Raw genomic sequence first — 12,146 nt, forward strand, 5'->3', positions numbered from 1 at the left:
AGTGGGAGATGGGTTTGAAAGCCTGTAAAGCTCCTCTCATCCTCTCATGTTCTAGAAGGATCACAAGGTGTTCTGCCATGACTCAGAGTAGCTGTTGTTCAAGCTTTTGCCTGCACGGCTTACATATGTGCAAACTAGCCGGGACACCATGGTGAAGCCATTCCCCTACAACAAGACCTCCCAACTGTTTACGCATAAAGATTCTCAGGAATATGAATTACCACATAGGTTATCAGATACTCTAATTAGTTGTACTGATAGAGGCTTTGGTCAAATACATTCCATGTGTCTTAGGCAACTTCAGCCAAAAATGACCACGATAGTGACATGTAGTGGTATAACCAGGCCCACTGGAAATTGGACCATAGTCAGGCTCCTCATCCGAAGCCAATCCAGCTAAATAGGTCATTAATTCAAACGAGGCAAGAGATACTGGCAATGACCCATACCCCTCCTAAACTGGCCAGCAAAAAATCCAGGGCAGTACAATTGTCCATTACCATTCATGCTAGAGAATTTAGAACAATCAGTGGTCTGTGAAAAATGTACAAGAAGTCCAACAATAACAGCATGAGCCTAAAGAGAACAATTTCAATATCCAGGAAGTTCATCTTATTCTGTCGTTTCTTGCTGAGACTGTTTTTCTGGAGTCAGTAGCTATTGGGAGGATTCTGAGTTTTTAAATTGAGATTATTTGTTGGCTAATTGTAAAATTGAGGGTGGTGTTGGAAGCCTGGGTTGCTGCTCAGATGTTGTACAGACAAAAGCTAAGAGGGTAAGGGTCCCTCCCTCCCTCCCTCTGTCCCTGACTTCCCAGGCCCAGGGTCTAAATCTTACCAACCAGGATTGTCCCTCTTCTTCCACAACCATATGACCATTATGACTAGTCTCTCACCTTTTCCCTGTCCTCTCCATTTCTCACCCACACCATAGGCTTAGACTCATCCTTGGTTAGCTCAGAAGTTCCTTTCTTCTATAATTTAGAACATTTTAGAATATCTCCTACCCTCTGACATGTGGGTCATGCCAACAACACCTGAGTTTTCACCTAATTCATGGTCATTATAATCATTATCTATAATTGCCCAAATCCAGCAAGCATAGCTGGGTGGGGAGATAAACTAAGTTTCAGTATCCCAGCTCTTTTTATCCTACTTGCAAATTCTAGCAGTCCAGTTTTCCAGTGATAGGCATAGGAGGGGGAAAAAATAGAGCAATAAGGGTAAATTATGTAGTCTGGGTTTCCTGTAGCCAGTTAGGGCTTTCTCCCACTCCTGAACCTCATAAATAAACATTATACTTAAATAGGAGGTGTACTTTTACGTAATTATCACATGTGGAGCCCAAATTAACTTAATTTGTACAGCACTGACATCATTTTTTAAAAGATTTTATTTATTTGACAGAGATCACAAGTAGGCAGAGAGGCAGGTAGAGAGAGAGAGGAAGGGAAGCAGGCTCCCTGCTGAGCAGAGAGCCCGATGCGGGGCTCGACCCCAGGACCCTGGGATCATGACCTGAGCTGAAGGCAGAGGCTTTAACCCACTGAGCCACCCAGGTGCCCCCACTGACAGCATTTTTGACAGGGTGTCCAATTATCTTTTTCAGTTTTTAAGAGTGCACAGTCTCTCTTCATATCACCTTCTTGGGAGTTGATACAGGTGTTGAAAGGTCCAGCTAATGTCCCAGGTCACTCTCCACTGTTGGTACTTTTAGCTATAAAAATAGCACTATTATCTTTTTGGGTGTGTTAGGGGAAGCTAAATACGTAACATAGGTCATCTAAGAATCCTTGAGTAGTACTGTCCCCATATGCTGTGTGGAAGATAGTAGTGACTTATCTTGAAAGGGTTTCTACTATAGTCCATGCCCAAGAGTATTCTCCATATGAAGGTGGGCAATCCATACAGTCTATTTGCCAGGATTCACCAGGTCCAGTACCCTGACTTAAGTGCTCCAGTTTTCTTTGCCACTCAACTGTGTGGCTGGCAGTCCAGATACATTTGTCTGTATGCTTCTTTCTGTATTGATTTCCAAGAGTCCTGCTTTTACTATTTATTTTCTGTTTGTAGAACTTTAGCCATCATTTTAGGGTAGGTATACTAATGACAGTTTCTCTTAATTTTCCTTCATTTGAGGGCACGTTGATTTTACCTTCATTTCTAAAGGATATTGTTATTGGCATAGAATTCTGAATTGACAGTTCTTTTTCATCACTTGATAAATTTTGTGCTACTTGCAAATGACTTTCATGGTTTCTGTTAAGAAATCCATGGTCATCTGAATTGTTTCTCTATAGGTGATATACTGTTTCTCTCACTAGATACTTTCAAAATGTTTTTCCTTGTCCTTAGAATTTTGAAGTTTGATTACATTGTGTCTGGTCTTGAATTTCTTTGGGTTTATCCTGCTAGGGGTTTGTACAGCTAATTTTGATGAAATCCAAGTTACCTATTTTTCTTTTGTTGCTTGTGATTTTGATGTCATACGCTTGAAATTGTTGTCAAATTCAATGTCATAAAGATTTTCTTCAATGGTTTCTTCTAAGAGTTTCATAATTTTAGAACTTGTTTAGGTCTTTGATACACTTTGAGTTAATTTTTGGATGTGGTATAAGTAATTCTTTTGCAAATGATACCCAGTCCCCCCCCCCCCCCCCCCGCCGCCCCACCACCCGCCATCACTTACCGAAATTGCTTTCTTTCCCTTTTGGTCTTGACATCCTTGTTGAAAATCAACTGATCATATAAGTGAGGGTTATTTCTGGACTCTATTCTAGTCCATTGGTCTATATGTCTATCCTTATGCTAGTACCATAATGTTTTATTTACTGTAGTTTTGTAGTTTTTCAAAGTCAAGAGGAGTGGACCTCCCAACTTTATTCAAGATTGTTTTGGCTATTTGGGGCCCCTTGCAATTCCATATGATTTTGAGGATCAGCTTCTCCAATACTGTGAAAAAACCTGTTGGAATTTTTATATCGATTGTGTTGAATCTATAGATCACTTTAGGTAGTATTAACGTCTTAATGTTTTGCCTTCCCATCCCTGAACATGGAATGTCTTTCCATTTATGTAAATCTAATTTCTTTCAGCAATGTTTTGTATTTTCAGCATACAAGTCTTTCACCAACTAGGCTAGATTTTTTTCCTCGGTATTTAACTCTTTTAGATGTCAATGTAAATGGAACTGAGTCTTAATTTCCTTTTTGGATTGTTTATTGCTGGTGTATAGAAACACAGCTGATTTTTATGTTGATCTTGTATCCTGAAACTTTGCTGAATTTATTAATGCTAGTAGTTCTCCTATGGATTCTTTGGGATTTTCTATATGTAGGATCATTTTATCTGCAACTAGAGATAGTTTTCTCTCTTCCTTTCCAATTTGGATCTTTAATTTCTTATCTAATATCTCTGGCTAGAACTTCTAGTATACACTTGAAGAGCAGCAGTGAAAGTGGGTATCCTTGTCTCAGGCCTTCTGATTTTAAAGGGAAACTTTTCAGTTTTTCACCATTGAATGTGATATTAGCTATGGTTTTTTTCATAAACACCCTTTATCACGTTAAGGAACTTTCCCTCTTTCTAGTTTTCTAAAAGACTTTATTATGAAAGGATGTTCAATTTTGTCGAATCCATTTTCTGCATTGATTGATCATGTAGGTTTCTTTCTTTCATTCTATTAATGTATTATATTGATTTTGTGTTCAATCACCCTTATACTTCTGATATACACCCATTTGGTTATGGTGAATAACCAAACTATATGCTTTTAATATGCTGTTGGATTTGATTTGCTAATATTTTGTCAAGGATTTTTACATTTAAATTCACAAGGGATACTGGCCTGAAATACTCTTTTAGGTGATGTTCTCATCTGACTTTGGTATCATGGTACTATTGATAGTAGATTGACTCTTGATCTTGGGACTGTGGGTTAGAGCCCCACATTGGGGCTCATTAGAGATTACTAATCTCATGTAGAGATTACTAAAAAAATAAACTTAAAAAAGTAAATATTTGATAGACTTCACCAGTGAAGCCATCTGGTTTAGGACTTCTCTTTGTTTGGAGGCTTTTAATTAGTGATTTAATCTCTTTACTTATTATTTCTGTTGAGATTTTCTATTTCTTCTTAAGTCTGTTTAGGTAATTTGTATTTCAGGGAATTTGTCCATTTCTTCTAGGTTATCTAAGTTGTTTACGTATAATTATTGACAGTGTTGACATACAATTATTCAAAGCGTTCTTGTATAATCCTATCTCTGTAAGGCCAATAGTTTTGTCTCCACTTTCATTTCGGACTTCAGTTATTTGCATCTTCTCTCCTTTTTTTCTTAGTTGATCTAGCTCAAGTTTTGTCTATTTTGAACTTTTCAAATAACCAGTTTTGGTTTCACTGATTTTCTGTTTTTCTATTCTCTATGTCATGTATCTCAGCTCTAATCTTTACACTCTCCTTCCTTCTGCTGGCTTTGGGTTTGGCTTGCTCTTCTTTTCTAATTCCTTAAGGTGTAAACTTAGATTATTGATTGGAGATATTCTTTTTAATGTAAGCATTTACAGTTATAATTTTACCTCTTAACACTGCTTTCACTATATTCCATAAGTTTAGGTATGTTGGTTTTCTCATCCATCACAAGGTGTTTTCTAATTTCTCTTGATTTCCTCTTTGAAGAAGAAAGCATTAGGAAGCTTCCATGTGGATTCTTTCAGACTCCATGTGTGTGTCTTTTTCCCTTATGATCTGGCTATATATCCTCAGTAAACCACTGTAATAAATCTCAGCCATGAGTACAACTATATGCGAGTCCCATTAGTTCTTCTAGTGAATCTCTGAATGTGAGGGTGGTCTTGGGGATCCCCCACAAATTGATGTGAGGATTAGATTGCTTAATACATGTAAAGCATTTAGCATAAATTTGGCTCATGATAAATTCTCAGCATAAGAATACTGATGATTGGGTGCCTGGGTGGCTCAGTGGGTTAAGCCTCTGCCTTCGGCTCAGGTCATGATCTCAGGGTTCTGGGGTCGAGTCCCGCATCGGGCTCTCTGCTCCGCGGGGAGCCTGCTTCCTCCTCTCTCTCTCTCTGCCTGCCTTTCTGCCTCCTTGTGATCTCTGTCTGTCAAATAAATAAATAAAATCTTAAAAAAAATAAATTAAAAAAAAAAGAAGACTGATGATTACAGTGACAATGGGGATGACCAGTACAGAGCCATGAATAGGATAGATGCTCAAGGTCCATCAACCCAATTCCCATCCTTCCCTCTATCTTCTCCCACTATATTCGCTCATATCTAAGCTGCAACCCAATACCTTTATAATGGCTTCTCAATACTGGCAAGTACCTCAAGTTCAGCTTCCTGTTTGACACAGCATAACAGTAAGGCCCAGAGAGGTAAACTGAACTGTCCTAAGTCATGTCATGAGCTGGTGACAAAGTTGAAACAAGAACCCAAGTCTGCCCTTTAAATTCTGTACTGACTTCACTGTCACCTGGTATATGTGATACAGCCTAGGAGTAAAATAATTAACCTGGGGCTAGGCTGTCAAGAACCCAGCTACCATAGAGGCAGAACCTTAAAAAACTAGGGAGGAATGGAAAAGTAAGGAACCTTGAAAGCTAGGAAGTAAAGGAAGCCATAAATAAGTCCAGCACTAAATTAAATGAGGCTATTATTTGCTCTAAAAGCAGAGTAAAACAACTCCTCCTGCATCTCCACTCCAACAGCACTGTCGTTCTCTTCTGTTCTGGGGTGAGGCAGTGGGCAGGAAGTGGCATGCACTAAGGGAGCAGTCAGTATCATTCAGCACTGCAACAAAGAGCAAACAAGATGCAGGGGGTAGTCAGTACAGCTGGACTAGAGAACTCCCAAAGGAGAACCCCAATATAGAAACCACAGCAGGTAAACGGAATCCTCCTATTGGTGGACAATTGCTCAAAATTCTGGGCCATATATGTAACGAGAAGACACCAGAAGGGACCAGGGACACGCCTGAGCCCTGTCTACAGGACTCAAACCACGGCCGACCACCACCTGCTCCCCACGGAGTGTGCAAAGGAGGTGTGCAGGAAAGGGGCACAGAAAATGTCTAAGGACAGCCGAAACAATGCTCCCGCCAGACTTAGTAGGTGAGAACTCTCAGGGATGCGGTCCGCAGTGCGGTGACGCTCAGCGCGCTCGTCCGAAACAGCTGCGGTGGCAGTGAAGGACGCAGCCCCTCCCCCAGCCCACGGCCTTAAACTGACAGCTCCGCAGGCAAACAGACACACACACAATGCCTAAATAAGACTGGCCGACCGACGGACAGAGGGCGCCTCCGCACAGCCGACTTTCCACAGCACCTACGTAGAGACGCCGCCGCGGAGGCTGCAAGGGCGGAAGTGCGTCACCGCCTTTCCGGCCCTCGAACCCGCGCCCGCTCTAGCACGCCCGGAGGTCATCTCCGCGTGTCGATGGTCCTCCCGAGCCTCTCAGTTCCACTTTGTAGCTCTGTGCCACCCTCCTGCGGAGCTGCGGCCCTAGTTGGGAAGGCTGAGGCGTCCCGCGGGGCTCCTGGGGTTCGCTCTGGGTCGCTGGCCACTCGGGAGGGTTGGCCGGGCAGCCGCATGGGCCGATTTCCCCGGGGCAAGCGAGCCTCCGGCGGGTTAAAAACCAGTAAGGACTGCCCCTGCGTCAGGCCGCCCCCCAGTGGCTCCAAGTGGACTGGACCAGCTGGCCCTAGAGTTCAGTGCTGTGAGATAGGTCCAAGCTCCAATTCACCCTGAGCTGGCCGAGCCTGCGCTGCGCTGAAAACGTTTCCCCCTCCTCTGAGCCCCTCAGTCACGCTGGCGCCAGAATGGATATGCATCCGTCCCTTGGACCCGCCTGCTACTTGCATTGAACAGCACGTCCCGCGCGCTCCCCGACCTCCACGTCTACCCCACCGCCGCACGCAGCACGCACTGACCTGGCTTTGTCTTCCTCCGGGCCTCCACTTAATCACTACCTAATCAGTATGGCTTTCCTGACTTCCCCACCCCACTTCCCGATCTCCTCTCCCATGGAGCACTTAACACAATTGTAATTACGTATTTGTTTAGGAACTAATATATATTTCCCCCTTCCCTAGACCATACACTCCAAGAGAGCAGGGACCGTGTCCCTCTGATTCGAGCTTGGTTATAGCAGAAGTTCTGGCAGTTAAGTGAGCGGTAAATATCATGGGTCTGTTCCAAGGAAGGAGGGATTTAATAAATATAGGTGAGAATGAAGGTAAGGTGATGCTGCGATCCGTTAAAGGCTGGGGGGCAAAGTTCAGCTCATGGAAGTTGGCCCACAATTTCTGACCGCTGATTCTAAGCGAGAAGAGAGTGGATGATACTGAGTACTTGCTGTGGTTGTCCCAGGTAACCAGAGAGGACTTCCTGGAGGCAGAGTATAGACGTTTCCAGCTCCCCACAAAGGGGAGCTCCACAAGACAAAGGGAACTCACTATAGAGGGCATGTGGAAATCTGAGGAAACAAAGTCCCTATTTGTGGGTCACTTAGAAAGTTAAAGAGTAACCTGGGGGTTATCAGAATGGCTTGAATTGAGTCTGAACCTCACATTATTTCAGCAATGGCTTTAGAGTCAATGGCACAGCTTTCTCCTTCTTGGGCGTGCTGGCAGGGACCTGGCCTGACACCTCCCAGGAGGTCCGGAGAAAATGGTCAACTGCCCCCACTGAAGCCAGGACAGTTGTAAGAGAAAGTCCCCACTATACTCTGAACCTACATCCTCATCATGAAATAAAGCAATTGGTTTGAATCCTTATCAACTCCAACATTTTGTATTGCAAGATTCCCCATCTGCCCTTGCTGGAGAAGTGTGCAAGCCAGCTGGGCCAGAAGTAGGGCTCCAGGCCCCAGGCTCAGGGACTGAAGTCTGAACCTCTGCTTGAAGAGTTGCCAGTCTGGGAGGCTGTTTAATGTTAAAACCTGTTTACCATTAGGGCCTGCTTAGCCAGAGCAACTCCATATTGCCTAGGTAGCCATATTGTTGTTTACATCCATGGACTTCATTCTGGGAATAAATGCCCCCGCAGTTCCTGGTATGGTTCTGGGTATGGATTCCGGGAGTAAATGCCTTAACAATAGAAGCCACATACCTTGGGTCTGTGGTCATGCCCTATAAAACCAGCCTGTGAGATCGGGAGGGGGTCGCTGTCTTCGGAGGCGGCCCTGCTTGGTCAGTCTAACTTCTAATGCTTGGCATAGGATAAGGCTTTGCATAACTTTCACTTTGTCTCAGTCTTGTTCCTTTGATAACAGACCCCAACAGAGGCTCTATGGATCGTTTAAAGATAAGGAAGGGAGAGATATGAAACTTAATAAGTGCTTGGTGCATTTCTGCTGAATGATCTAATAAATTAACGAATAAATAAATGCATGAGAAAATAAAGGTATGAATGGTCAGTAAATCATGGGGGTAGGGTGGGATCCAAGAAAGCTTTGTAGACATTATGCTGGAGCTGAGTCTGAAAAGATCAGAGCAAAGCCTAAAGCTGGTGAGGGGACTGTGACCATAACCAGAGGCTTCTTTCTGGGCTTCCTTCTGGTCCCACCCCCTCCTCCCACCAGGTTGCAGCAAGTGCTAAATCGAAGAGAACACTTTGCTCCCAGGGTTATTTAATAGTTTTACAGCTACAGGGCAAGGTCCAGGCAGACAGACCTGTTCATCCCTAACTTGACACAGCCTCTTAAAAGCTCTCTGGCACACAGAGAACAGTGTGTCCAAAGCTTAACCTGGAAGGGCACAGGCATGGTGCTCTGGGGTCTCGTGCTTGGAGCCCTGCTGGTGTTCACCGTGGGGTTCCTGTGTCTGCTGGGGCTGCCCCGGCAACGCAGGCCCCAGGAGCCCCCTCTGGATAAAGGCCCTATACCCTGGCTGGGCCATGCCATGGCTTTCCGGAAGAATATGTTTGAATTCCTGAAGCACATGTGGGCCAAGCATGGAGATGTGTTCACAGTGCAGCTAGGCGGCCAGTACTTTACCTTTGTCATGGACCCCCTCTCCTTTGGCCCCATCCTCAAGGACGCACAGAGAAAACTAGACTTTGTGGAGTATGCGGAAAAACTGGTGCTAAAGGTATTTGGGTACCAGTCAATGCAAGGAGACTACCGGATGATACACTCAGCCAGCACCAAATACCTCATGGGGGACGGCTTGGCAGAGCTCAACAAAAGCATGCTGCATGGGCTGTCCCTGGTCATGCTGGGGCCCATGAGCCAGAGTCCAGATGCTAGTTGCTGGCGTGAAGACGGCCTCTTCCACTTCTGCTACAACGTCTTGTTCAGGGCTGGCTACCTGAGCTTATTCGGCTATACAAAGGACCAGGAGCAGGACCTGCGACAGGCCGAGGAGTTGTTTGTCCAGTTCCGCAAGTTTGACCGCTTGTTCCCCAGGTTTGTTTATTCCTTACTGGGGCCCCGGGAGTGGCTAGAAGTGGGCCGGCTCCAGCGTCTCTTCTACAAGGCGCTGTCCGTGCAGCAAAACTTGGAAAAGAATGGCATCAGCAGCTGGATATCCTACATGCTTCAGTATCTGAGGGAGCAGGGAGTAGCCCCAGCCATGCAGGACAAGTTCAACTTCATGATGCTCTGGGCCTCCCAGGGGAACACGGGCCCGATCTCTTTCTGGGCACTCTTGTTCCTGCTAAAGCACCCAGAAGCCATGCAGGCTGTGAAGGAGGAGGCCACCCAAGTCCTGGGGGAGGCCAAGCTGAAGGCCAGGCAGTCCTTCGACTTTGATGTCAGCATCCTGCACCGAACTCCAGTGCTGGACAGCGTGATGGAGGAGACGCTGCGGCTGGGGGCTGCACCCACCCTCCTGAGGGTGGTACACGGTGACCACGTCCTGAAGATGGCCAACGGACAAGAGTACCAGCTCCGAAGTGGAGACACCGTGGCCCTTTTCCCCTATCTTTCAGTGCACATGGATCCTGACATCCACCCAGAGCCCACTGCCTTCAAGTATGATCGCTTCCTCGACTCCAATGGTAGCCGCAAAGTGGACTTCTACAAGGCCGGCAAGAAGATCCACCACTATACCATGCCTTGGGGCTCAGGTGTCTCCATCTGCCCTGGAAGGTTCTTGGCCATCAATGAGATGAAGCTCTTTGTCCTGCTCATGGTCACGTACTTTGACATGGAGCTCGTGGACCCTGACACACCTGTGCCACCTGTGGAACCCCGCCGCTGGGGCTTTGGCACCATGCAGCCCAGCCATGAGGTGCGCTTCCGTTACCGCCTGCGACCTATCGACTGAGCCCTGACAAGGTGGATGTGAGCCTGGCCTCCAGACCTCCCTTGGGATCTCCACCTCCTCCAGCCCTTCTGAAGCACCCCCCTTCCCTCGGGTTCTGTGGGATCTCCTACCTCTGTCCAGGTGGCCTTCCTTAGCTTTCTGGCTTTTCTCTAGCTACTTGATAGGCTTATCAATCTCTTTTGAAATCACCGTCTCTCAGAGTGGGTTCTGCACAACCCCCCCTCTCATACAAAGTCCACAGGAAGGGGAACTATCTAGGGGAAACTTAGTTTTGGAAAGAATGCCTAACTTGACAAGTCCTGCGGTAGAGAAATGGGTTATTGTGAGCCATGATATTCCCGTGCAGATGCTACCTTCCACCCTTCCACCTCACTGTATTATTTTCCTCAATGCCTATTCCACATCCTATGGAATTCAGATTCATCCAGAGCAACACAAGACAAGCCATGTGTGTAATTTTTAATTTCCTAGTTGACACATTTTTAAAAAAGCAAAAAGAAACAGGTGAAGTTCATGTTTATGATATATTTAACTTAGCCCAATATATCCAAAATATTAGCATTTCAGTATGTCATCAATATAAGAATATTAATGAAATATTTTTACATTTCTTTTTCTTGTGTTACCTTCAAAATCTGGCATGTACTTTTTCTCCTTGCAACACGTCTCATGTCAGACCAGCCATATTCTAAGTGCTCAACAGCCATGTGTGGCTAGTGGCTCCTGAATTGGATAGAGCAGGTCTGGAGACATGTTGCCTTTTAAATGGGAGTTATTCAAGGAGCCCCCACTCCGTGGGGACCCTCCACACCCCCACCACACCCCCACCCCAGGGTGATCCTAGTCCCTCCTCTGGTTTCCTCAACCATTGCTGACCTTGGAGACCTCTCTGACTTCCAGACCCTCATCCTCCCCACTGGGGTCCCACAGACCCTCTGACTCAGTTTGGCTCACATAGAACTCAGCATCTGTCCCCCACCTCTGCCCTGAACCACGTCCTTCTCTGGATTTCCCTGTCTGTCTCTCCTCAAGACATCACCACCAATCTATCCCCCAAGACAGACACAGAGATGACATCCTCACCTCCCCAGCTCTCACCCACAATCAGGCTCCAGTTCTGTCACTTCAAGCCCTTGCAGTGTCTCTGAAACTGACCCCTTTTCCCCACCCCACTGCCCTGTGATAGCTCAACACTCTGCATCTCTCCACACCAGGCCTGCCTGGCCCTCTCTTCACCCTGCCCTTTCTCCAAAACTTTTGCATCTGATTGTCATTCTCTCACTTTTCTGGCTCCTCCACACACCTAACATTTAAACTTTGCCACAGTTGGTCCCCAAATTTTCAATCTAGCACAATTCAACATTGCCAACTTTCTCTAGTGGAACTGTCTGTAGAGTTGCTTGCTTTAATGACCAACAATTAGCTACGGGTAGAAATCTTCCTGGATCTCCCCCACCCCATCCTCTGGCCAGAAATGGACTCCATCCCCTGAGGCTCCCCTAGCACAGTTTACATCACAGCAAATCTGTTATGTGCCTTCAATTTCTGTGTCCTGCTCCCTCCCCCAGACTGGAGCTCATAGGGCTTAGTGTCTTATTACTTCCTCTCTGATCCCCAATTCCCCAAATAGAAATTAAATGATAAAAAATCAACTCCACCTCAGCTACTTTACTTCGTGTCCTCAAATCATTTCCTTCTCCCTCCCTGGCCTCACTCAGCTTTCTGGCACAAGAAATGATGACAGTCCCATTGCCAGGTATGCTTACTAGGGCTGGGAGAGGGTGAGAGTGTGTTGCTGGCTGCCAGAGCTGAGCTGCCCCGGAGGGGAGGGGCAGATGCTGTGGGGACTAACCAA

At 45.9% G+C, this 12,146-nt stretch overlaps 1 protein-coding gene across 1 annotated transcript; it reads left to right on the plus strand.

Moving 5' to 3' along the window:
- Positions 1-8,634: 8,634 nt before the first annotated feature.
- On the plus strand, positions 8,635-11,941 carry LOC125105604 (5-beta-cholestane-3-alpha,7-alpha-diol 12-alpha-hydroxylase). The gene has a single exon (XM_047739218.1). The coding sequence runs from the start codon at positions 8,786-8,788 to the stop codon at positions 10,289-10,291; it is 1,506 nt and encodes a 501-aa protein (XP_047595174.1). The 5' UTR covers positions 8,635-8,785; the 3' UTR covers positions 10,292-11,941.
- Positions 11,942-12,146: the final 205 nt, after the last annotated feature.

The sequence above is a fragment of the Lutra lutra genome, chromosome 1 (assembly GCF_902655055.1).
Source record: "Lutra lutra chromosome 1, mLutLut1.2, whole genome shotgun sequence".
Lineage (NCBI taxonomy): Eukaryota > Metazoa > Chordata > Mammalia > Carnivora > Mustelidae > Lutra > Lutra lutra.

Bases quoted from the DNA above. Each gene is read 5' to 3' on its own strand.
- LOC125105604 (XM_047739218.1), top strand. From the start codon at position 8,786: ATGGTGCTCTGGGGTCTCGTGCTTGGAGCCCTGCTGGTGTTCACCGTG.